The following is a 25,187-nucleotide window of genomic DNA, read 5'->3' as shown; positions in this document are numbered from 1 at the left end:
GCGTCAATAACGTTGCAGTTTAATATGTACACGTATGTAAAACAGCTTGCCAAATTTACATTATGCAAATTCTCTTGCAATTTTGAGTTTCTCTAAAACCCATAATGTTGACAAAACGCTCTGGACCGACAAAAGCACCTGCGGCAGGGCCCGAAAGGCAGCGGAAGATGCTATCTATCGCAGATAAAGTTAAACTTCTGGACATGCTAAGGGAAGATAAAAGCTATGCGGCTATAGGTCGGCATCACGGAATTAATGAATCTTCCGTTCGTTCCATAAAGAAGGAAGAAAAAAACATAAGGACGACAGCAGCAATGTATAATAGAGTATTTAATTGTATAATAATTGTAAAAAAAAAATAAAGGTTTCTACCCCACGGATTTTGCCTATCACGGGTTCTTTTTGGAACGTAACCCCCTCGAAAAACAAGGGTATACTGTACTCATAATTGGACCTCTGTACTCCTCCTCTGTGATGCATCCAGCGATGGAAGACTCATCGGAGAACTTCGGAGTTGAACCAGAAGTCGGAGGTTAAGAGGAACGGGGACAGGACAGTACCTTAGGGCAACTCCTGTGCTGCCACGGCCTCAGAAAACACAGCCGTCAACCCTGACATACTGCGAGGTAGTCCAGGATCTAGGCAGTGATGTCAGGGTAAAGTTGCGTACTCAGCAGCTTGTCCTGAAAGAGAGTGGGTTGGACGCTGTTGGAGGCATTGGAGAAGTCAAGGAAAGGTGACTCTCACAGTGCTTCCTGGGATAAATCTTTCCTGCTGAAAGACCCCAATTCCTCTGTCTTAAAACACTTCAAAAAGTCAATTCTATTTATTTTTTTGTGTATTTATCCCATGAGGTACGTCCTCATAGTTCCTGTCACAATCACAAAAGTCGAGTTCCAGTTTGGTCCTTTAAAATAAAAGGACGCAATTGGAATCGTGATCAAAACACAATTCTGAAATGCTCATTATTAGCGGGGCTATTTAGAGAGTGCTTTTTTGGGTATATTTCTGCACAATCCTTGTATTTGCAAAGAAAATCCAAATTAAAGTGCTGAAAAATGTTTAATAACATGTATTTGACCAGTAAAACAGTAGACAGTTCAGTTTTTTTTGTTTTTTTTTTTTTCCTCAAAAAAGCATCCAGAAATAAGATGTTAAACGTGGAAAGAGTTGATTGATAAAAAGGCTGTACCATAATAAGAGTTGAATTATCCCCTGAAAAAGATATTTTTTCTTTATTTAAAATAAAAATAAAAACATCATGCTGCAGAGAGACCAGTCGCGGATCATGAGGCTCCCCGCCGTCTCTCCAGGAAGTGCAGGTTCAGCGGGCGGTCCGGGACCAGTACGATCCGGTTGAGACACTTCACGTCCTCGGCCGACGGGCCTGGTCGGATTTCAAACAGCCGCACCAGCTGGGAGAAAACAAACACAGCGGATGAAAGCCCTCGTCCAGCCTGTCAACAACAATCTGCAAGAGGACCACATGAAAATAAGACCTGGGCCGCGGTAAACGGACGAAGAAGTGACCTGAAATTGAGTGTCAAATCGTAAAAATTTCGAGAAATCATCTAAAAAGGAGAAATAAATGTTTTGTTTGTGGAAATAGTCATCTTATCTGAAAACGAAATGTGAAATCAACGAAACGGAAGCAATTTAAAAAAAAAACAAACTTAAAAACCAACAGAAATTTCATATGAAAGGAATTCGAGACATTTCTTTCAAGAGGTTGGAAATAAAGAAAGTGAGTTATGGGATTATAATACCTTTAGATTAAACTTGAATAAAATGATTCATCATCCATCCCCCTATATTGCTGGAACCTATACCTAACATCATTGGGCGGGAGATGGGGTTCAGCCTGTCCACACGTCATGCAGAGACATAAATGCGGGTGAAATAATAAGCGCCAATGAGTTTCTCATCGCAGCCTTGATTCATGCGCTCACCCGGAACAAGAACGCGTGCATCTCCAGCTCGGCGATCCTACGTCCCACGCAGCCCCTCACGCCGAAGCCGAAGGGGATGGAGCCGAAGGGGTGCGGCCTCCGGCGGCCGTCACGCAGCCACCTCTCCGGCCGGAACACGGACGGCTCAGGGAACGTCCGCTCGTCGTGGCAGACGGCGTAGTGACACAGCGAGAACACCGTCTGAAAGTAAACCGAGCGCTGGTTCGGATATTGCTTTTATAGCTGAAGTTTCTTCCCATATGCAGGAATGTCTCAGAAAATTAGAATATTGTGATAAAGTTCTTTATCTTCTGTAATGCCATTACAAAAACAAAAGTGTCATACATTCTGGATTCATAAATCGACTGAAATATTGCAAGCCTTTTATTATTTTAATATTGGGTGATTATGGCTTACATCTTGAGAAAACTCAAAAATTCTATCTCAAAATATTAGAATATCATGAAAAAGTCTTTTTTGTTTTTTTAATTGCATTACAGAAGATTAAGAACTTTATCACATCATTCTAATTTTCTGAGACAGTCCTGTACAGTAACACCTGGACTTACAAGTTTAATTTGTCCCTCCATTATGCTCATGTATCAATTAAATTTCCCAAATGAAATGAATTAAAACACTATTAATCTGTCCCAGCTGCCCAGTTTTGTGACATGTTTTTAGTAAGAAAAATGCACAAAAAATGACCAACAATTTATGAAAAAATAATACGCAATAAAAGAAGACGTAAAAGAATAAACTGGTTTTATTAAATGTATCGACCTGGAAAATGGGACGGAACTTAATGTCTTCACACTTAATGCTATGATGCATTGCTACATTTAAATCGCACATTTTGCTAAACTTAATCCACCAAAAAATTGAATCCTCTTTTTAAAACGATCAAACCGTTCCCGACCGACTTTGAATGACTGTTCCGATGCCTCGCGTGTTTGCGTTCCCGCCGTCTGCCGCACCAAATCCCCGTAAATATGTCGTGCCTTCTCCCAGACTATACTCTTGATCACGGTATTTCACCGACAACGACTTCTGCATCTCTTCACGGACGAGTCGACAACACGCACGCCTCATTCGTGTTTTTCCATGATTTTCACTGGCCAAGCTAGTGACGACGCTTCCCTCTGTTTTTAAACACCACTTCACTGACACCAAGCCAGATCAGTGTCAAATGCTAATCTCATAGCTGGTAACTAAAATCTTGGCTTGAATTAGAAAGAAGAAAAACGATTAAACCACAGCTCGTATCTCGGAAAACTCCTACGTTGATGCACTTGCAAGTCAAGGTTCCGCGGTGTATTCATTGTTTTTACAAAATCATGCAGACCTACATTCTTTGAGAAGTGGTATCCACCAACAACGACATCCTTCTCAGCAAAGACCCTGGCGTTCAGCGGGACCACTGGATACATCCTAAGAAACAAGGGTTGGTCACACAGTTCCTTGTACGTTGGCGTCACTTGTTTGCAGCTCACTTGGAGTCGCACCTCAGCACCTCCTTGACGACGGCCCTCAGGTACGGCATGGCGGTGACGACCTCAGCGCCGGGGGTCTGGTCGACGGGGACCCCCGCAGAGACCTCCCGGTAGAGCCTGTCCTGGACATCAGGGTTCTTAGAAAGCAGGTGTAATGTCCAGGTGAGGGTGTTGGACGTCTGGACGGGAGTGAGGCGGCGAGTACCGCAGCGTGAAAACAGAGGTTAGCTTAGCTTTCCCTTTGGCGGCAAACGGCAGGTTCAGTCATTACCGTGTCCACGCCGGCTAGCAAGAGTTCCGCGACGCTGCCGTAAACATCTTGAATGCTCATGTTCGTGCTTGAGAGGAGGTATGACAGGTACTCGCCCTCAACCTCACAGTTGTCGTCAACGCGTCGCTGGATGGCCTCCAGTTTCCTGTCGATCAAGGCTTTAGCTGGAGTGGACAAAGAGGTTTCAGGCTGACTGGGACCCGCTGGGAAATTGCGAATTACTCGTTTCTATTTGTCGAACTGCAGTTTCAAATAGATATCTTTAAGACGCAGTTTTCTCTGAGTAATAGTTATCTGTTTTGTATTTGTGTTGCCCACTAGTAGTTTCCAGCCAAGTATTTGTTTTTTTTAAAAATGTAAAACACCGACGATAAGTGGCAATACTGCAGGCGTCGCTATATGCTAATGGTGACCTCATTGTGTATCCATGTGTTCACATTGCGTAACCATCCGCCCTTTGTTTATTCATTGTGGTTTGATTATGGATCCAAAGTGCTTGTTGTTAAACATTTGTTAACTCATCAAGTAACAATTATGCGCATTGTGTTTTAATAGTGTACCCATTGAGTCCATTGTATATTCATTTTTTATCCATAGTATATTTGATTTGTAACCATTACGTATTCATTGTGTATCAATCCTGTATTCATCGTTTCCTATGTATATTAATTGTAGATTCATTGTGTATACATTATGTATCCATTGTGCCAATTGTATATTCTTCATATTTCTTCTGTCCCTATTGTGCAGCCATTTTGAATCCTTTGTATATTTATTGTGGGTCAATTATATCCCTTGCGTGTCGATTTTGCTCTGTTTTGCTAACTTCTGTGGGGGAGGCAGTGCTCTCAGTGTTTGCGGGATTAAGCGAATTCCCACTACCTGGGAAATCCTTCATGAAAGAAAGAGGTGATTCTCGAAGATTATTACAAAAAGGGTTACATTTATAAGGGGAAAAAAGGTTCATGGACACTTTCATGTCATTTACTGGTGAGGTTTCAACGTGACTCCGCCCTCGTGATTCATCGGAGCTCCTACCGAAGCTGAAGATCCCCTCCCAGCCGTCGATGTAGCGTCCCCAGTATGGGAGGAGGCCGCGGCTCCACCGGGGCGTCACCACAACCGCCATGCTGTTGGAGAACATCTGGGCGATGGCGTGGATGAAGCGCTGCGTGCCGGCGGGGATCTCCTCCTCCAGGCACCCGATCCTCGTCTCAAACAGGATGGAGGCGATCCCTGCTCGGAGAGGCCGGAGTTTAGGTGAAAAATGGATAAATGAATGAAAACTAGGGCTGTCAAATGAGCAAACAACCATTCACCCTCTCATGCATCGGTAATACAGAGACCATTCATTCACATCATATTCACCTAACATGTGGAATATTACTGTTCGTTTTCCCTCCACCGTTTACGATGGTTCTCGCACTCCGACTGCGCTATAGTTCGTGTCGGACGACATGTTCCTGTCTGGGCTCACTGGTGAGACGACTACGATGGTTTATCGAGCTATCTGTGGGAGTGTCCAGTAGGCGCCCAGACCTTGACCCCAAGGGACACCATGAAAACAATGTGAGAGACGTATGTTTCTGTGACGTTCCTTTGGTTCATCTTGACAAACAACTTCCTGCGTGAAACTTTAAGAAGCATTCTGATGAGAATATATGTATATCTTCGTGGGTTTGTGGGACGAGCCGCTCTACCGACGAGTCCAGAGACGTTCAGTTGCAGCAGAGGGACCAAACGCATTTAACTCAGCTTTTCTTTGTGCATTTCTTTTTGTAAGTAACGAATTTGGACAGCTTCTGGGATAAGCCCTGTCTGGACAATCCAAGACATCCAAGAAAACACAATGCAAAGCAGAGGCGTAACCTCAACGCGAAATTTTACATTTGGTGCCATGGCCCTAATGCTCAGGAAAGGAATTCCATGCTCTTTCTCTCATGAAGACATCAACTAGAGACTTCCAACCTGGGACCTTCTTGCTATGTGATGGAAGCGCTAACCACTGCTAACAACTGTGAACAGCTGCTAAATACTGTGTTTCCCCAAGCAGATATTACCTAAAAAAACTACTAGAAACTCCCAAAGACCTACAAAAAAATACCTGAGAAGCAGCAAGGAAACCAGCAAAACAAATCAAAAGGGAACTGACTTAATAACAGAAATAACAAACCTTCGGAAACTGAAAAAGTGAACAAGTTAAAACACAGGATATTCGCTGTAGGAATCGGTTCTGGGGCTGGGATGAGTTCCACTCACCCTCCAGGGAGTATCGATACAGCTCATTTGCCAGGTCGTCCACCAGGTCTCCTGTCTGGCTCCGCTCACGGACATGGTAAATCCTCCGGATGAAGTCGGTGACCACGTCGTTGATGACGGCGCCGTACTGGACCGAGTCCTTCGGATGCAGCATTCGCTTGTTGAGCACCGCCCTCAGGTTGTACCACCTCTCCCCTTCCCTGGGGGACACAAACACAGACATACCGTTCCACCAATTAAACATCCAATTCCAACAAAAAATACAGGGACTGATTTCTAAACCTGCGCCACAATCTGATCCGGTCCAACACAACATCCAGCTGCAGCCGATGGTATCGTAATGTCACCGCTCCGTCAAGCACAAAAACCCAGATGTGACCACGGTGAGGGGTTTCCAGCCACCTGGGTTTCGCGCCACGTTAAGCTGGGCGAACACCTTATGATTTACAAAGCTGAAGGTCATGAAGAAATCTTAAGACTCTTACTGGAGTGTCGCTGGAATCGCCGCACACTCCCGGCATCTTGGTCGTCAAGGTGGTAAACCGAGCAGTTTTAGACCAGTCTTTTCCGAGTCTTGGACAATTAAAATGTGTTTGATACTGGGACATAACACAATCAACAACCAAGAGATGAGCACAAAATCGGAAACAAGGAACCTGGTAGACAAACAATCGCCAGAATGGTATTGGCAGCGGAGATAGTGTTTGTTGGTGGTATGGATGAACGGGTCAAAATGGAGCGTCGGGAAAGAGCAGCGGAGGGCTGGGCGGAGGGCAGAACGGCCCGGTTTGGACGTTGTTGACTTGCCAATGTATCACGAGCTAGTGGAGAAGGAAAAGTGATGGCCTGAAATACAAGAGGCTCTGCAAATACCCAGTGGAAATATCGGTAGGTGGGAATCTGTTTGTAGTCTTGGAAATAGTGACTCTGTAAGATTCATAGTCTTTGCAAAAGCTCAAAAAACTAGACTTTAGATGTGAGCAGGTGTGAGATGATTGTCTTTTCCAAAGTCTTTAGATGTATGAGCAATATTAGTTAGCCGACATCATAGCATAAACAAAACTTGAAAGTCTCCCCCCTTTGAATCCATCATCTTGATTCCATCAACTTCCTCTTTAGCTCTGGGCAAATTACACATCCACAAACCATGTAGAATTTTAAAAATATCAACAGCCTGGAAGAAGAAAGGGTCTCTTTAGCACAGCCCTGTGCTTTTAGCGGTAAGACGTAGCGTTAGCTGAGCATGTCTTTAACCAATCAGATGCCTGAGAACAACCGGTGAATGTGAGAAGACGAGAAAATAGCTTGTTAGAAGCAGATGAAAATAGGGCTGTTAAAATGTAGTAATATAGGAATTACATGTATAAGGCGCACTACGCTGCCTGGAGAATAGTGATCAACTAAGATCTTCTACTTTTTTTTCCCCCCTCTTCAACTCGCACTTTGAACGTGAGTTATTGAGCTCCCTGGTCTTGAATTGAAAAAAAGATAAAGCACACTTTAAAACTGATTAAGCAAGATGGTGACCGAGTTTTATCGTCTTGAGAACCGTCTCTGAACAGAGGAGGGGGCCTCAGACACAACCTTTCACAAACATACAACGCCGTACCAAGGCGGATTTGCAGATACGGACCAGGACCATCTACACCCCATAAACAACCAGGAAAGATCCACCACCAGAACAAGCTCCCAGAAACATCCACATATGCCTCAGTTCATGTGATGCAAAAGGTTTCACTCTTTCGTTTCTTTTCCTTTTCACATTCCAATCCAGGTAATCCCACTAAATTGCTCTTTTGTTCCAACGAACGGCACTCATCAGCATAACAACCCCCCCCCACACACACACACACACCTAATTTCTGCAGATCAACTCTTCCACTTACATAACAAGCCACTATAACCTAGACCCATGCCAGAATTATTTTTGTTATTGCCTTTTAGAGTTTTTCCTGTTCATTTAGACAATAAATTTGTTAGCTATACGACTAATTTTTACTAGTCTATTATTTTCATGAGACACCGAAGCCATACCTCTCTCCCGCGCCTAGGAAGATGTTTAGTGCTTACTGGTCCAAGTCGACAAGCGCTATAGTGAGAAGGCAAAAAATAGCTTGTGTTCGACAGAAGCAGAAGCAGACGGACCAGATCTGGATCCAAAATATTGTGAAATGATTTAATTAAATTCAGAAAAGGAAAAAACAACGGGCGCAGTATCATTTATCACTAAAAGTACCGGTGTTTTTTTCTTTGTGTCTTTAAAAAACCCTCTATACAATTAAGTATAGAGGGTATACTTGAATACAATTCTGCAACATTCTAGTAATGATTGCTAAAGATTACACACTACCCACAACAAACATTTGTTTTGTTTCTGGTTTGATGTTTAGTTTGGACAGAATGTTCAGATCCATGGCGGCTCATCACGTCAGACATGAATCTGCATCACTCTCTCAGGACTTACTCCGTGAAGGGCCCGTATCCGAAGCCCCTCATATCACGGTACTCCTTCCAAAAACCCATGTCCCCTCTGGAAGGCAATTTAGCTTCGTTCCTCAGAAGCTCCTCCAGCAGCTCCGGTGTGTTCAAGGACACCGTCTTCAGTCCGTTCCTGAACATCGACCCGTACTTCTTCTTCTCATACAGCTGGAGGCAGAGAAAAACTGGTAAATGTCAGCATTGGTTTTCCTCTGGCTTCTCTAATTTCATCCCAAAGTCCAAAAACATGCAGGAGGTCCAGCTGAGACCCTATATAGCCTAGACGTGTGAATGAGAGGGTGAATGGTTGTATGTCTCTAAGTGTTCATGGTTAAACGTCTCAAAATGATGCTTATATAGTTGTATGTCTCTCTATGTGGCTCTCAGATCAAACCCCCACCTCTCGAATCCCCGTGACCCTGAGTGCAGGATGAGCGCTAGACGATGGATGGATGGATGGATGGATGGATGGATGGATGGATGGATGGATGGATGGATGGATGGATGGGTAGACAGCTAGTCCCTATCCAAGCTAGCTGGGCTAGCTGTCCCTTTCATCTATTTGCCCATTCTTTCAATAGATTGTCATTTGTCCAAAAATACCAATTCTATACATTCATTTTATGATTGGACTATCTTAGCTTTTCTTTTTAATATTTAAATGCCGAAGTTCAAGATTCAAAGCGTTGTCAAAGAAATGTGATTCCCTGTACAGTGAAATTCCTACTTTGCTGTCCACAGTGCATTTGGATATGTGCTGGCAGGAAGAGTGTAAACATTATTATAAATATGATTATAGATATGATTATGAACAGTGCAATAGAACAGTGGCAGTGCAATAAGGCTATGAGTGCAGCTTTGTGTGCAACTCACAAAGTACAGGTACAAGGGTACGTGCTGTTTAAAAGGGCAGTAGACTTTACATATGCAAGAAAAATAAGTGTCAGCTGTTTAAGAGTCTGATAGTAGTCAGGTAAAACTAGTTCTTTTATTGCGTATCTACATTTCCCACTCCTGTACCTCCGGCCAGAGGGTAGGAGTGCAAATAGTCCATGTTGGGCGTGGGTGTGGTCCTTGGCAATAGAGGCAGTTCTCCTGTGGTCTCTGTGTTTGAAGATGCTCTGCAGAGAAGGCAGTGGAGTTCTGGTGATCCTCTCTGAGGTCTTCACCACTCACTGCAGGCGTCTGCGGTCCAGAGCGGTGATTTAGCTGCTCAGGATGCTCTCAACAAGCAACTGTAGAAGTTGCTGAGGATCTTTGGCAGGATCTTCTCAGGAAGTACAGCCACTCTTGAGCCCTCCTGACAGTTTGAGGGGTGTTGAGGGACCAGGCGAGGTCCTCGCTTATGTGGACACCCATGTATTTGAGACATCACACCTTCTAAACCTCAAGACCTTGGAGGAACAGTGGCTGATGAGGTCTCCTCTCTTTCCTCATGTCCACTATCATCTCCTTGAGGGTGAGGTTGTTGTCCTAACACCACTTCTCCAAGACTGGCTACCTCCATCCCGTCAGCCGTTTCATCTTGTCAGTAATGTGTCCAATCACCGCGGTGTCGAACTTCAGGATGATGTTCTCATTGGAGGCAACACAGTCGTTGGTGAACAGGGTGTAGAGGATGGGGCTGAGGACACATCCCTGAGGAGTGCCCGTGTTCATGATGATGCTGGCTGAGGTCCTGTTACCTATCCTGACAGACCGGGTTCTGCCAGTCAGTAAGTCCAGGAGCCAGTCACAGCGGGTGGGGTGCAAGCAAAGGATGGACGTTTTGTTTGTTAGTTTGTGGGGTATGATCGCGTTGAAAGCAGAGCTGTAGTCCACAAAGAGCATCCTGATGTAGGAGTATTTGTTTTGGGACGAGTTAGGAGAGGGAGGAGTGGAGGGTGACAGTTATGGCATCAGAAGTGGACAAGTTGGGCCGGTATGAAAATTGCAGGGGTCTAGGGTTTCTGGGATGTCGCTCTAAATGTAGGCCAGCACCAGTCTCTCAAAGTACTGACCTGTAGTCACTCAGGGAGGTGGACGGGCTCCTCTTGAGGAAGGGACAATGGTTGTGTTCTGTTTTTTTTTCTATTTTAATGCCACATGGTTCTCAGTGAAGTCACCGTAAGACACCTTGTATCTTTATCAAATTGATTTCCATCTTTTATTTGCAATAATATTTCTATTTTTGTCCCATAATTTCCAGGATATTTTTCTGATATACCCATTTAGTTCAGATTCATTTTAATGTACAAGTGGTTTTCTTGTTTTATTTTTGCAGAATGTCTTTTATTTTAATTCATAATTATGCATAATTATATATTCAGCATATTTTTTGATAATTTCTTCATTTATGAGTTCTAAATTGTTGTTCTTTCAAGTGATCTTTTACCAATTTCCAGACAAATGTTTTCTTACTTTTTAGGGAATATTTGTAATTAACATTTATAACGATATTGTAATGATGATATGTAAATGTTATAATCAATTTTTGCTCATTTTACGTCACTCCTTAATTCTTTCCAGTCCAATAGGCATATTTTGAGATCATTTCCACTTTCATTTGTTTGTGTTTTATAGAAATCATAAAACATTAGAAAGACAACTGTACCTGCAACTCATGCAACCGGTTGTAGAAGCCCTGAAAAACCATCCTGTAAAGCATCTCCCAGAGGCTGACGTGAGGGAGGTCCTGCAGGGTCCGAGGCTTTTCCCGTGGAGGTAAGAGGGATCCCGGCCCGGAGACGGACGAGCAGGAGGACTTGGAGGACCGTCCCATCTGGATCCGACTGACGCCGGCGGCCCCGCGCCTCCCCGCCAACCAGCGTGACAGAGGAGCAGACATGACTGCAGAGAAGAGACTACGAGAGGAGCTCCAGGCAGCTGTGTGCCGAGAAGGGAGGGGTTAGGATCGGCCCTCCGAGGTGCCCAGAGGATCCTCGCACAAATGCACGCTTTCACCTTGTCGTGGGTTAACAGCCTGCAGGAAAATATGCGAGTGGATTCCAGGGGCCGCTTCTGGGTTGCGCCAGCCCCTGGTGACTTAACCATTTCAACGGTCTTACATAATAGTTCAGCTGCTGTTCTTGGTGGTCTGGCTTCCTATCACACTCACCAGATGTCATCTTGATGATCTCTGACTTCCTCCCGGCTAATGATTTACCCGCCGCCTCACACGACGTCAGCTGAGGTTCTTCTGGGCAGCCCTGACCCGAGGAGCGGGTCGTGACCTTTGACCCGGTGACATAAACAAATCAAATTTTTTTTTGTCCCGGCTGCTTAAAGACACACGACGGCTTTTTTATTTTTAACGCGGACAAAAACATGACAATAAATAAAACCTCTCCGAACCCCGGAGCAGGAATCTGTGAAAAACATACATTTTTATTTGGTGTGGCGCCCTCACCACCTTCTCCCTCAGTCCCGTCACTGCTTCATCAGCGTGACATTGTCTATGGAGCCTGCCGGGTCCATCTTGTGCAGCAGGAGGTGTCCCTGCACCTGGGCGGCGCTGATGTCACCGTGGGCCGCCAAGGCGCTGGCGGCGAAGCGCTCCGCCTCGGACACGGGCTGGTCAGGGTAGAAGCGTCGGAACATGGCCGCCAACTGAGCGTGGGTGCAGTGTCCGATGTACTGCTTCAGGTCGACGCGACCAGGGCGGATCAGTGCTGCGTCCAGCCTGCGGAGCGTGGGACACCAGGATTTGAGCAAATTACCTAAAACTGACTTAAAATTGCTAAAAATAAGCAGGCGAGCGAGTGGCGTGGTCATCCTTGATTGGATGGCCGCTTTTGCATTTCCTGTAATGGACTAAAAAAAAAGTATTTTAAAAAATTAAAATACCAAAGATGTTATCACACCGCCGATGATGTTCTGAAGCTTCAGACATCAACGTTGCTTGCAACCTTGCATTTGGTTGGTTGGAATTGGTTTGAGCGCTTTGCCCGTTGAGGTCAAAATGTGAATTTTAGGAGTAGCCTCTGGTGTTTGTGAAGAGAACATTACACGGCTAACCAGAGAGAGGTGGCGTGTCGAAGTTTGGGGTCATTTTGAACCTTTACCAACGAAGATAATGAGCTAATTACAGCCTCACAGCAAGAACTAGTTGGATTCCCTCCTGGGGGCTTTTTCAGCATCGAGTCTCAACGTGTCCCACGAGTGCAGGATAAGCAATACAGATAGCGTATGAACTAATAATGCTACAATGGAATTACATTTATACTTTGATTAGTCGGTTGCTACCACTTGACCATTAGATAATAACAACAATTTATCCTTTATTAATCCCTGGTGGCGAAATTTGTTCTGTGCAATGAACCCCTCATGGATGAACGATGAGCAGTAGGCTGCCGTCCATCAGCGTCAGGGGTGCAGTTAGGGGTTCAGGAGCCGGGAATCACCCAGGAATGTTCGGTTCCAAAGACGATTGCTCTACCTCCTGCTCTACACAGCAAGAGATGTCACTCTCGCTTCCCCTGAGGCCCCATAGGCTCACCTACATGTCACTCATCCTCACCGGCTTCAGTTCCTTGAGGACGATGTTTGCAATGTTTTACCCGTAATTAAACGTGCACCTGGGTTTTGTTGTCCGGTTGGACATCTCCAAAAGAGCACAGCGGTGGAAGCGTGGACAGGGGGCCGGGGGTGGGTTACCTGTCGATGAAGTTGGTGGTCATGAAGACGATGCGCGCCTCAGACGAAGCAACTCCGTCCAGAGAGTTCAGCAGGCCGCTGAAGGTCAGCCGGCCCATCCCCTGGTAGGCCATGGGGTCTGAGGTCGAGTCAGACACAAGCTCAGTGTTACGCAAAGGTCATGTTATTGTAAACCCGTCATCTACCTCCACATTCTTCTCTCACACTAACTAAGTTCCTGTCCTCTTTCCCTCCATCCATACGTCTCCTTTCTGGTCTTCTTCTAGAACCTCCTGCCAAAGGGCTCATACCTAAGATGATGCTGGTAAGAGGACATAAGGCGCAAAAAGTAGGGGCTCTAAAATTAACCCCTGTGGAATGCCACAAGTCAAGACGTTGACTTGCAGTGCCTCTCGGATGAGGGGGGGAACGTCTTCCAAGTCAAGAAATTCAAGTCCAGTTGCCACAACAAGAAGATTTCAGCAAGAATCTATCATGACCTGGATGAGTGAGAACCTCCACAGACATGAGGAAGTGAGGACAAATCTCTTTGGTCCTCCTCTAGAACCCCCTGCCTGGCAGCTCCACCCTCAGCATTCTTCTACATCCAAACCATCTCAGACTTTTATCCGCAGAACATCGATCATGTGCCGTCCCTCTAATGTTGTAAACATGCGCCATAATTCAATATATTTCTGCTCCTTCTTCACCCCAGATGTTCCCCCGTGTCCGTCTTACTCTCGGTGGGGAGCAGGTCCCTGCTGACGAAGGCAGCGTCCACGTCCTCCAGCAGGATGATGCTCTGCTGCGGGGCGACGCTCAGCAGGTGGTTGAGACGGTCGTCGGACAGGCTGCGGTCACTAAGGCTCATCAGGCAGATGCTGTAGCCCAGCTCCCCCGCCAGGGCCGTGCTGGAAGAGAGGAAGTGGCGGCGTGAGAGGCGGCGGTGGGAAGGGGGAGGGGCTCCACCAAAATGGGACGTACACTCACATGAAGCTACTCTTCCCGCAGCCCGGGGGTCCGTAGAGCAGGTACCCTCGTCGGTAGGGGATCCCTGGTAAGACGGGAAAACGGCCTCATGTAACACGGCTGCAAAACACGGGCGCCATTTCGTCACCCTCTTAAAATAATCGCCTAAGTCAATTTTTCAGATTTTTCAGGAAACACAAAAAACGGAACCATCTGACACACTCTTGACGTGGGCAATTTCTACTGAAGGGGTAGAATGGCACGATCTGTTTAACTGAGGATGTAGGCAATTTTGCCAGAGGTGGTAAGCATCATGAGGAGATGATTTAGGCAAAAAAGAAAAACATTTTAGTAAAAATATGACTTAGGCGATTATTTTAAGACTGTGACGATTTGTAACTTAACAAACGGCAACAGGAACCGCGGCACGGGCTCGGTCTCGCTTTGACCTCCAGGACACTAGGGGGCGCTGCAGGGTTCTCTGCTTTGGCTTCACTTGCCTGTATTTTACACTCATCGACGGGAACAAATCCAAAGCCTATCCCCATGACCATTTTATTAACTAATTAACTGTTTGTTGTGTTTTTTTTTTAATTCTTCACATTAGCGATTATCAGGCGATCAATTCACAAATTGACAAGCTAAGCAAAAGCAATCAGTGATTTCAGGCGATCTTGTTATGGTGATGGATAACCATGGATTATGTTTGCCAATGACATTGTGAGATGCAGGGAAAGTAAGGAGCAAGTGGAGGAATGACAGTTAGCTGTAGCAAGACAGATTACATGTATTCTGAGCGAGAAGGACCAACATGGAACGACGAGGAGGGGAGGAGGTGGAGGGGTTTAAGCACTTGGATCCAACAGTCCAGCGCAATGGAGAGGGTGAAGAGAAGTGGTGGAGAGACGTTTGCAAGAAGGTTGAACGCGTGGAGGAAAGGGTCAGGGGCGATAGAGGAGAGACAGAAAGGTGTAGAAGACGCAGATGAGAGAGGCCATGTTGTCTGCAGAACCAGAGATGAGGAAGTTCTCTTTGGGAGGAAGAAGGATGGAGAGGATCAAAAAGACAACACAGGTTAGATGCTCTGGCGACAAAGTCACAATGAGATAGTTTGAATATGGACAGAGGGGGATGGAGAAGATCTGGGAAGAAGGATAGTGAGGTTGGAGCTCCCAGGCAGGACGTTCCAGGGAGGAGATGTATGGATGGAGGGAGAGGACAGGAAGTTAGTCAGCGTGCAAGAAGTGTGTTAGATGGAGGCCAATGATCGTCCAGAAGATGTGATTAGAGGTCTAAGTGCAGTCCGAGGAACATCCCACCTCTGTCCGTGTACCACTTGGGGTTCCCGATGAACTCCTTCACGTCGTCCACGATCCTCTCCGCCACGCCGGCCTCCAGCACCACCGAGCCGAGGGGTCTGCGTCGCCTTGGGAACCCAAAGGGCCTCCACTCTGCGCCCATGGCCGTATACATGACGGTGCGCCCCTCCTCCTGCTTCAGGGCCAGCTCCCTAGCTGAGGGATGACAAAAAAAAGGGGACGCCGTTTAGAAACCTGGTGTGGGAGGAGGAGGAGGAGGCAGGAGAAACGCTCCAAGGAAGCCTACCTTCCTGGAGGATGTTGAAGAAGATCTGCCTGTCTCTGCCCAGCGCCGTGAAGGTCACCGACTCCCACGGGGTCCCAGTGTGAAGGTCCACCATCTGCTTCTCCCGGGTCCGCTCCACCCGGATCCACTTCCTGCCGTACCTGTGTCGGTGCAACATCAGTTTTTGGGATCATCTCGAGGAGGCCTTCCAAGAGGCTCAAGAGGAACAACCGTGTGTCGGGTGGAGGCTCTCTGACCAGATGATGTGGTTCCCTGGACTCGGGTGGAAGTCGAACTGCGTGTGCACACGCCCGCTCTCGTGCGCGAGATACGACGTCTCCACGCTCAAGTGTTGCGTGCGCGTTGCGTGCTTGGTGATCCAGCTCAGCAGCCAATGGTAGCTCTTATCCCTGCTGGGTACCTCCAGGGTGATCATATAGTGCCGGCGGAAGAACACCATGCCCACCTGGGCGCTTTTACGGGCCACCGCCAGAGCTGTTCCCACGCCGACCAGTCCGAAGCCCGCGCCAAAGTACGGGTTGTCCTTCAAACCGTCCAAGAAGTCTGACAGCGGCATTTCACGTAGTCAGGAATCACCGATAACCCGTTTGAAAAACAGCGCAGGTCGAAGAACACACTGCGCAAAGTCATCCGCTCATTCGTGTGACATCCCGAACAGACAGGGCTACTTCACCTTTGAAATACACGCCACAGACACAGCCGCGATTTGGAAACCTTCTGCGTGTCTCTTAGTCACCTTGAACGTTTTCCATCTTACTTCGCCTTCTTTACGGGAATAGTTTCTTCTTTCTGCCGGTGACCCATGTGCAGACTGTATGAATGCGTATGTCGCTGGTGAATGGAAAACTTCCTGCTTCGCGACGTTCGAGAGTCGTGATTGGCCGGTCTTCTCTGATCACGTGATTAGAAAAGTCAAATATATATATTTAGAAAAAATATTAGCGTCAAAACCGCAGTGTATTAATTCACCCAGATGATAAGATTTATTTGAATAAATAGCGACGTGAAAAATAAATAACGGTTTTGTATCTCTTGTCGATTTAAAGCGGTCACAGACTGGCCAATCATATCGCCGCGGGGGCGTGTCCATCTCGCAATCGCAAGCTGAAAAGCGAGCGACCTCTACCAAACATCCGGTGTTTGGCAAATACTCTTCCGGCTTGATCCTCGTGCAATAAACATAACGGTTCCGCCGTTTAAATTCGCTACTCATCGTATATTAATGTATATTATTTTATAGTTATGGATTTCCAGACAAAAATACGATCTCATAATAACACAATCAAGTAGCTGCGAAAAAATCATCTCATCCCGGCGAAACGACTCCCTCCAGAGTTTTTATTGCTCTCTAGTCATTAAAAAAGGAAGGATGCTACCGTTAGCTCCGCTAGCAGTGAGGGTATCGCATTATCCAGCTATTTTAAACATTTGAAGTGAGTGATATTTTGGCTTCCGGTGCGCTTAAAACACACCGAATTCTGATTTCAGACCAAACAAAGTGCGGAAACCTTGGGCAGTAGGTCGTGCTTCTGGTTGGAAGGTACAGTATGTAAACAGTGGGATTGCACTTAGTTTTTTTCGGGAGCAGAAATTACTACTCACATGTTATGCCTGCAATGTGTGTGTAACAACTCATTAACAGACATATCTGGGTAATGGAATAATGTTTTGCGTTTATATAGAGCCCACACAGATTGTTTTATTGAATGGTCTTGGACATAAAAAGCTAAATTGAACAAGTTAGTAAAATATAAATGTGAACTGTCAGTCAGGATATGATTGAGGGGCCATTCTCAAACTGAATCAAAGAATTCCTGTAAAATGTTATAACCGTAAAACTATCAATTTTCATTCACCAATTCGAAATGCGCATTAATCATTCAATCAGTGCAATGTCAGATTTGACCGTGTTGACATTTATGCATGAACACAAATGTCATACCTTCCTCTCTCTTTTCCTTCCAGCGGGGGGAAATGGCGCCCCAGAGACGTCCGTCCAGGCGATGCCCACCTGAGGGCTTCAGATGTTCAGGGTGCAGTGAAGTGTTCTCAAAACCAGCCGCCCTGAAACGCCACTTTAAAACCCTGCACGGCGGCCAACATCTCCCCGAGGGCCCGTTCGCCTGTGGTCAGGAAGGGTGTCACTTCACCAGCACAGATCGGAAGGAGTACCAGGCCCACTTGACCTCCACCCACGACCTCTATCTGGTCCCTTGTCCCTTACGCTCATGCACGGCCTCCTTCCTCACTCAGGAAGAGATGCAGAGCCACCGGAGGGGTCACATGCCGTTTGGCTGCTCTCGCTGCCAGTTTGTTTCCCAGAACAGCAAAGAACTGAGCGACCACCTTCTAGAACACAACACTCCAGGTAGATGCCTTGCGACATTCAATGCCTCTGTTTGTTTTTATTTGTGTTGCACTTTCATAGATGCACCTGCAATACTACAGGTGCAGTATTTGCCAAGAAAGAGTAGCAAAGATGCAGTGTTTGCTTTGAGGGTGTCGATAGAGAAATACAGAGAAGGTCAGAGGGAGCTGCATTGCGCTTTTGTGGATTGAGAGGAAGCATACAACAGGGTGCTGTGGTTGTATGAGGAAGTTTGGAGTGGCAGTATGTTATACCGGTGCAGGACATGTATGACAGCTGTGAGAAAGTGTTATGGTGTGATGTAAGTGTGACAGAGTTGAAGGTGGAGACGGGACTACATAAGGGATCAGCTCTGAGCCCCTTCTTGTTCACTATGGTGATGGACAGGATGACAGAGGAGGTTACACAAGAATCTCCAAGTTTGCAGATGACACCGTGATCTTTTGGTAATGCAGGTGAAGGAAAATCCAAAGAGTCAGAGGTATTTCCTGGAAGGGAGAGGTATGAAGGTTAGCCACACCAAGGCAGAATACATTTGTGTGAATGAGAGGGAGCTAAGCGGAACATTGATGCCACTGGAAGTGGAGATAAAGACAGTGAAAGAGTCAAAAGTCCAGAGCCATGAAGAGAGTGGAGAATGTGTGCAAGCAGATTGCTGAAAACATACCTCTTCCCCAAGCACTACCCTACTAATCACACTTTGCCCTCCAACCCCGGAAAAAACAAACCAACAAAAAAGAAAAGATTAAATAATTGTATGTATGTATATGGTTCTGAAATGGCTATTTGGTAGAGAGGTCACTTCTGACTGCCGACTACTGGCACTTCGAATCTTCGGTGACTGAATTGCACTTTTTATAAGTCGCTTTGGATAAAAGCGTCTGCCAACTGACTGTAATGTAATGTAATGGAAGTGGAGGCGAAAGCTGTCAGGGGTGATAATAGAGTACCAGAAAGGTGTAGATGATGGAAATGAGAGCAGCCATGTTGTCTTGTTTAGAGACACTGAGGGAGCGACAGGAGGCAGAGCTGGAGGTGGCAGAGATGAAAATGTTTAGGTTCTCTTTGGGAGTGGGGAGGATAGAGAGGATCAGGTATCTGAGGGATAGTACATGGTTGAAAAAGTCAGACTAAGATGTTTTGGATATGTACAGAGGAGAGATGGTGAAGATCCTTGTAGAAGGATGCTGCGGTTGGAAATGCCAGGCAAGAGAGGAAGTCTAGAAAGGAGGTTTAAAGGCTTTAAATATTCCTTAACTCAAAATTCTGGCGTTATTTTTAATCATCAGGAAGTGAAACGGCGTGCATTGATGGAGACCAGCCTCCCACCTTCACACAGACAGACAGGGAATCACTCAGCCCCTCATCATCATCGCAAAACCTCATGTTGGGGGAACAGCCTACGGGAAGGGGACGGCTGTGGAAGAGGGCCAAGGAGGTGGCCGAAGACGAGGATGAGGCACCATCTCCCAAAGGTATGTCCACCTCAGAGCCAGCGGTCAAACAATGACGAACCAACAAACTTCTGATTCCATTACCCTCATGTTCATATGTCCAGTGGTGGCAGATCATCTGGCCGAGGACGACGAGCTCACATATCGTACGCACACCTGCCCCAAGTGTCGCCGCTGCTTCAAGAAGCGCTCCCACCTGCAGGAGCACCTACACCTTCACTTCCCGGACCCCGCCCTGCAGTGCCCCACCTGTCAGCGCTTCTTCACCAGCAGGAGCAAGCTGCGCATCCACCGGCTCCGGGAGGCCGGCGAGAAGTTGCACCGCTGCCACCTCTGCCAGTACGCCGCCGTTGAGCGGAACGCCGTCCGCCGCCACCTGGTCACCATGCACGCCGACGAGGCTGGGGACGACCCGAGCAGTGGCGGGTACCCCTGTCCCACCTGCGGCCAGCGTTTCTGCCAGAGCAGTTCGCTAAAGGCGCACATGAAGACGCACCGCGTGGTGGCGGGCAGCAGCCCGGTGGCTTGTTTCCAGCAGGGCTGTTCCTTCCGGAGTCCCGTGCACAAGGAGCTGCTCAGGCATGCCACCGAAGTGCACGGGGTCAAGGTGGTAGCGTGCCGGCACCACGCCTGCGCCGCCATCTTCCCCAGCGACCAGGACATGGACGCTCACTACCGCACCCACTTGGCATACCACTGCTCGCAGTGTGACTTCTCCTGCTCCAATAAAGCAGCGTTCCTGCAGCACCGGCGTTTGGGCCACGCCGGCACCACCCGCCTCACCTGCACCTTCTGCACCTTTGTCACCTTCAACCCCGTGGAGTTGGAGCGGCACATCGGGCGCCTGCACGCCAGCGAGAAGACCCACCGCTGTCCGCACTGCAACTACGTGACGGCGCACAAGCGTGGCTTGAAGAGACATATGCTGATGCACAGCGGTGAGGGGCAGAGCTTCGTGGTACATTTCAGTAGCAGACAGGGTTCTTCTTCATGTCATCCTACTTGGTTCCATCCAGGTGCTCCTGCTTAGGTTCTCTCGAAATTCATCTTCCTGGGGTCTCTCCATGTTCTCCTGCCTGGGTTCTCTCTATTTTCTCTGATCAACACAGCAATGGGTCTCTAGAAGACCATGCTGTGAATGTGTAGCGGTATCTATACATGGCCCTGTGATTGACAGCTGACCGATGGGCTTTAGACCCCGCCCCCTTCCCAAAGTCAGCTGGGATTGGCTCCAGCCCCCTTAAGTGACCCTCTAGTGTTAGGTCTTAAACAGGAGACAAGAATCTGCCTCATTACATATTGCAGCCTAATAACAGCGTGCTTCTTCTTGCAGGTGAGAAGCCCCACAAGTGTAGCCTGTGCGAATTCAGGTGTCGAGACGAGTCATACCTGTCCAAGCACATGCTCACGCACTCTGACTGCAAGAACTTCATGTGCGCCGACTGCGGCTACGTCACCAAATGGAAGCACTATCTGAACGTGCACATGAGGAAGCACACCGGCGATCTCAGGTAAATGTAGAACCCGTTGGAAAAAGATGAAGTCGGAAGACAAGGGTCTGATAACCGCCCCACATCCGTCTGTGTGGCAGGTACCAGTGCGACCAGTGCCCGTATCGCTGCCACCGCCTCGACCAGCTCAACAGCCACAAGCTCCGTCACCAGGCCAAGACGCTGATGTGCGAGGTCTGCGCCTACGCCTGCAAGCGCAAATATGAGCTCCACCACCACATGCTGGCCAAACACTCCACCGAAGGTGTGGCGTCCTCTGTCTACCGGTGCAGGTACTGCACCTACACCACTCGCTACCGCCAGGCGCTCCAGAACCACGAGAACTGCAGGCACACCCGGCTGAGGGAGTTCCGTTGCGCCCTCTGCCTCTACACCGCCTTCAGCAGCGTCAGCCTCTTCCTGCACAAGAGGAAGGCACATGGCTACGTACCTGGCGACAAGGCCTGGCTGGAGAACTACGCCGCCAAGGAGAAGGAGAGGAGCTCCACCGGGCTCCTGCAGGGGTTCTACAGTGAGCCCCTCCCTGGGAGCAAGTCGCTTGGTTCAGCCGAAGAGCCTCCGCCGCCCGAGCCTCCTCTCGAGGGAGGCGCCGCTGATGCTCCGCTGTGTCCGGGAGCGAAGGAGGTCACCGTTGTTTGGGATGCGCCATCAGGGAACAGCCCTGAGTACTGCACCCTGGTTCTAACCGCTCTGTCGGCGACTGACTACAAAAAGACAGAGGGAGCGGAGTTTCCAGACCAGGGCGACGCCACTCCGGCTGCAGACCAGAGGGGGGATGACGCCCCATCCGTTCATGAGGAGCGAGAGGGGGAGGTCTTGGAGCCGTCTCGGAGTGACATATGTGGAGCCGCCGAGCCTCAAAAGCCTCAACGGGAACAAGTCGAAGAAGATCAGGCTACAGCCCGTGTGGCGGATGTTCCAGCACCGGAGTCTGGACTCGGTCTGAGCGCCATGAAAAAGCATGACAAGGAGCAGGCGGAGACCATGTTGCTGGAGGGGCGGGTCCAGATGCTGGTGGTGCCCAGCAAGGAAGTGCATTGCCGGCGCAAGCGTGTGTACGCCGCCAGCAGGCCCAGTGCTCAGACGCAACACCGCCCTGCCAGAGAATGCCGTCACAAGTGCCAAGCTTGTGGCACCACATTTCGACAAAAGCGGGGCTTGGACAGCCATCTGGCCAAGAAATGCCCCGCCGTTCCTAGAAAGACCCGGACTTTTGTGGGCTTGCAGGCCTCAGAAGGGTGTGGGGCTACACAGCGAGAACCAGGAGAAGATCAGACAGGAAGCTCAACGGGAGTTTCCGGTGGTTGTCACCATCACGATGCGGAAGTCGGTGCGTCTGATTCTCCCGGGGTTGGGACGACTTCGATACATGGCGACACTCAGATAGCGCCGCCTCTGGAAGATGACGTCAGTAAGACATCACTGAGAAAGCCCCGTTACACCAAAGAAGACGGGGAGTTTAAATGCAGGAGCTGCAGCTTCTCTTCAACCACGATCGCCGCAATCAGGCGCCATATCGCCACTTGCGAAGGTCCAAAATCAGGCGCAGGATATCAGAAGACAGTCGATGTCGACAGAGCAGCTGAGGGACCTCAGATGTTTTCCTGCCCAGACTGTGGGTTTGAGTGCAACCGGAGAAGAGCGCTGGATGTCCACAGAAAGCTTCGCTGCTCCGGATGTCCTTCCAGGTGTACCCCTTCTAGGAGAACAACTCCCTCTGGGGGAAGTCCTTCCAGGACAAGCCCTTCTAGGACGAATCCGACCAAGGAAAATCCTCTTAGAAGAAGTCCTTCTAGAACAAGTTCTTCTAGGGGAAGTCCTTCCAAGAGAAATTCTTCCAAGAAAAGTCCTGTTGGAGGTAAACCCAAACGCCTGAGCTGCAGTAGCTGCGTATTCACCTGCCGGCAGGAGCGCCGCATGACACAACACGTGGCGCTGAAACACAAGGGCGCCCGTCCGCACCGTTGCCCCTACTGTCCCTTCAGCACCACCCGGCGCTACCGGCTGGAGGAGCACCAGTCCCTGCACACGGGGGTCGGCCGCCACGCCTGCGACGACTGTGGCAAGACCTTCGGGGCGGCGGCCAAGCTGCGCCAGCACAAACTTCGCGTCCACGACCGGCAGCCAACACACCTGTGCTCGCTGTGCGACTTCGGTGGCTACACGGCGGACGACGTGCGGCGCCACACGCTGCGCTGCCACACGGGGGAGCTGCGTCACGACTGCGACCGCTGCCCCGCGCGCTTCAGCTCAGAGGCGGCACTGAGGAACCACTGCAGGCGCGCGCACCGGCTCCAGGCTAGCCTCGGCTGCCGCCAGTGCGACTTCACATGCGGCGGGGAGGCGGAACTTAAGGCCCACCGGGAGAGCGTGCATCCTCAGCTCAGGTGCACCACTCGCCAGGAGACGTTCCCCTCGAAGGACGGCCTGGAGCTCCATCAGAGCACCAATCCGGCGCACCGCTGCCCGCTCTGCGCCTTTGCCGCCGGCTCTCGGCGGCTACTAGCGCAGCACCTCGTCAACGAGCACGAGGACGCTTCCGCCCCCGATGGGCCTCTCCGATGCACCAGCTGTCCGTTCGCATGCCGCCACCAGCTGGTGCTGGAGCAGCACCTCCGCTCGCACGGCGGCCGGAGGCTCTACAGGTGCACCGACTGCGCCTACTCCACCCGCAACAGGCAGAAGATCACATGGCACATTCGCACCCACACAGGGGAGAAGCCTTACCACTGCCCGCAGTGCAGCTACGCCTGCAGCGGCCCGTCCAGGCTCAAGGTACCGCCGCTCCACCCGCCATCGCTTTCACGAAATACACACAAATATTGACGAAATCAAATTTAAAGTTTTAAATAGAAGATAAAACATGCGGGCGAATAATTTCACTGACTTCCCTGAGAGAGCACTGGAAGAAGTGTGAAATTCGTCAAATAATTTAAATAATAAAATGAATAATAAAATAATAAATGATTTATATTTATATTTCATTATATTTCTTATTCTTCCTCCTTTCCACTATTATCTATGACTGTTATATTTTTACTTGAAACTCTGGCACAACGATTTCCCTCGGGATTAATAAAGTTGTTCTCATCAAAATTATAGCACTGTTAAAAGTTATATGTTGTAAATGCTTTTATTTTTTTTTTAAAAAATGTATTAAAAAATGGTCATAATATTTATAATAATATAAAAATTATTAAAGATTTATAAAAATTGAAGAAGTCATTACTTCAATTATTTTTTTTCATTTACATGAAAAACGCCATTAAAAAATGTAAGCAAATAATTATCCAAATCAGTTTTTTTTTAGCTAATTTCTTTCATTTCTCCCAAGATTATTATTTTTCCCCAAATTATTCAATGTTAAATATGAAATGAGTAAATTAACCAAATAGTTAGCATCCATGCTACAATGTGGCATCGTTACAAAGCAGTAAAGAGCTCCCCTTTTTGGTGAGCCGTGAACTGCAAATGCGAAACGCGCCTGACATTTAACCTGTTTCCACGGCAGGTGCACATGAGGGTCCACCAGGAGGAGAAGAAGTACCTCTGTCCGGAGTGCGGCTACAAGTGCAAGTGGGCCACCCAGCTCAAGTATCACATGACCAAACACACGGGTATTGATTGGTTTGGGGGTCAGAAGGGTTAATGGACAGGCACATTGATGTGGATATCGGTGAATAACCGATGTAAGATGGTGATATCTGTGTCCCTCAGGCGAGAAGCGTCACGCCTGTGTCGAGTGCGAGTACCGCACCAACCGCGCCGACGCCCTCCGTGCCCACCGGCTGACGCAGCACTGCGACTCGCGGCCCTTCGTTTGCGAAAAGTGCGGCAAGGCCTTCAAGACGGCGTTCATCCTGAAGACGCACCAGCGGCAGCACAGCGACGGCCGGGCGTACGTCTGCGGCACCTGCCACAAGGCCTTCCGCTGGCCGGCAGGCCTGCGACATCACTTCCTGTCGCACACGCAGCAGCGGCCGTTCGGCTGCCGCCACTGCGGCTACCGGGCCAAGCAGAGGTTCCAGGTGGTCAAGCACCTGCAGAGGCACCACCCGCAGGAGGCGGCGGAGGAAGGGGTGGTGCGGGACTCGGACACCGGGGGGTTGACCCTGAAGGAGGCCCTGCGGGGGCTGCCGGAGGACGGAGGCGGCGCAAGAAATTAAAATCTGATGGGCGCCAAAGACTGATCTGATTTGCTCGGGGAAGTAAATAAACA

The 25,187-nt window shown here is 48.6% G+C and overlaps 3 protein-coding genes across 8 annotated transcripts; 1 reads left to right on the top strand and 2 right to left on the bottom strand.

Annotated features, from left to right (window-relative positions):
- Positions 1 to 311: 311 nt before the first annotated feature.
- Positions 312 to 11,395, bottom strand: LOC147234746 (sterol 26-hydroxylase, mitochondrial-like). Of its 2 annotated transcripts, none has more exons than XM_086145378.1 (9): positions 11,041 to 11,395; positions 8,434 to 8,615; positions 5,970 to 6,169; positions 4,749 to 4,946; positions 3,711 to 3,874; positions 3,440 to 3,618; positions 3,296 to 3,377; positions 1,950 to 2,150; positions 312 to 1,415 (listed from the first exon to the last, which is right to left on the bottom strand). In XM_086145378.1, the coding sequence occupies exons 1-9, from the start codon at positions 11,272 to 11,274 to the stop codon at positions 1,287 to 1,289; spliced, it is 1,569 nt and encodes a 522-aa protein (XP_086001504.1). In that variant the 5' UTR covers positions 11,275 to 11,395; the 3' UTR covers positions 312 to 1,286. The 2 variants fall into 2 exon arrangements, with proteins under 2 accessions (XP_086001504.1, XP_086001505.1); XM_086145379.1 differs by having other exon boundaries at positions 3,452 to 3,618.
- Positions 11,396 to 11,793: 398 nt separating this feature from the next.
- bcs1l (BCS1 ubiquinol-cytochrome c reductase complex chaperone) lies at positions 11,794 to 16,479 on the bottom strand. 2 transcript variants are annotated; one of them, XM_086144595.1, is made up of 8 exons: positions 16,309 to 16,479; positions 15,872 to 16,178; positions 15,636 to 15,775; positions 15,350 to 15,544; positions 14,052 to 14,115; positions 13,800 to 13,972; positions 13,083 to 13,200; positions 11,794 to 12,108 (listed from the first exon to the last, which is right to left on the bottom strand). In XM_086144595.1, the coding sequence occupies exons 2-8, from the start codon at positions 16,072 to 16,074 to the stop codon at positions 11,856 to 11,858; spliced, it is 1,146 nt and encodes a 381-aa protein (XP_086000721.1). In that variant the 5' UTR covers positions 16,075 to 16,178; positions 16,309 to 16,479; the 3' UTR covers positions 11,794 to 11,855. The 2 variants fall into 2 exon arrangements, with proteins under 2 accessions (XP_086000721.1, XP_086000719.1); XM_086144593.1 differs by having other exon boundaries at positions 15,872 to 16,479.
- A 328-nt stretch (positions 16,480 to 16,807) lies between these two features.
- znf142 (zinc finger protein 142) lies at positions 16,808 to 25,167 on the top strand. Of its 4 annotated transcripts, XM_086145374.1 has the most exons (9): positions 16,808 to 17,034; positions 17,124 to 17,175; positions 17,601 to 18,003; positions 19,293 to 19,478; positions 19,562 to 20,395; positions 20,791 to 20,968; positions 21,049 to 23,743; positions 24,480 to 24,585; positions 24,686 to 25,167. In XM_086145374.1, exons 3-9 carry the CDS (start codon positions 17,610 to 17,612, stop codon positions 25,132 to 25,134), a joined length of 4,842 nt encoding a protein of 1,613 aa, XP_086001500.1. In that variant the 5' UTR covers positions 16,808 to 17,034; positions 17,124 to 17,175; positions 17,601 to 17,609; the 3' UTR covers positions 25,135 to 25,167. The 4 variants fall into 4 exon arrangements, with proteins under 4 accessions (XP_086001500.1, XP_086001499.1, XP_086001501.1 ...); XM_086145373.1 differs by having other exon boundaries at positions 16,808 to 17,175; XM_086145375.1 differs by lacking the exons at positions 16,808 to 17,034; positions 17,124 to 17,175 and adding an exon at positions 17,050 to 17,068.
- Positions 25,168 to 25,187: the final 20 nt, after the last annotated feature.

Source organism: Fistularia commersonii, chromosome 4 (assembly GCF_037954325.1).
Source record: "Fistularia commersonii isolate RoL2024-O1a breed Wild chromosome 4, RoL_Fcom_v1.0, whole genome shotgun sequence".
In the NCBI taxonomy this organism is placed as follows: domain Eukaryota; kingdom Metazoa; phylum Chordata; class Actinopteri; order Syngnathiformes; family Fistulariidae; genus Fistularia; species Fistularia commersonii.
This window is presented reverse-complemented; position numbering and strand designations above follow the sequence as displayed.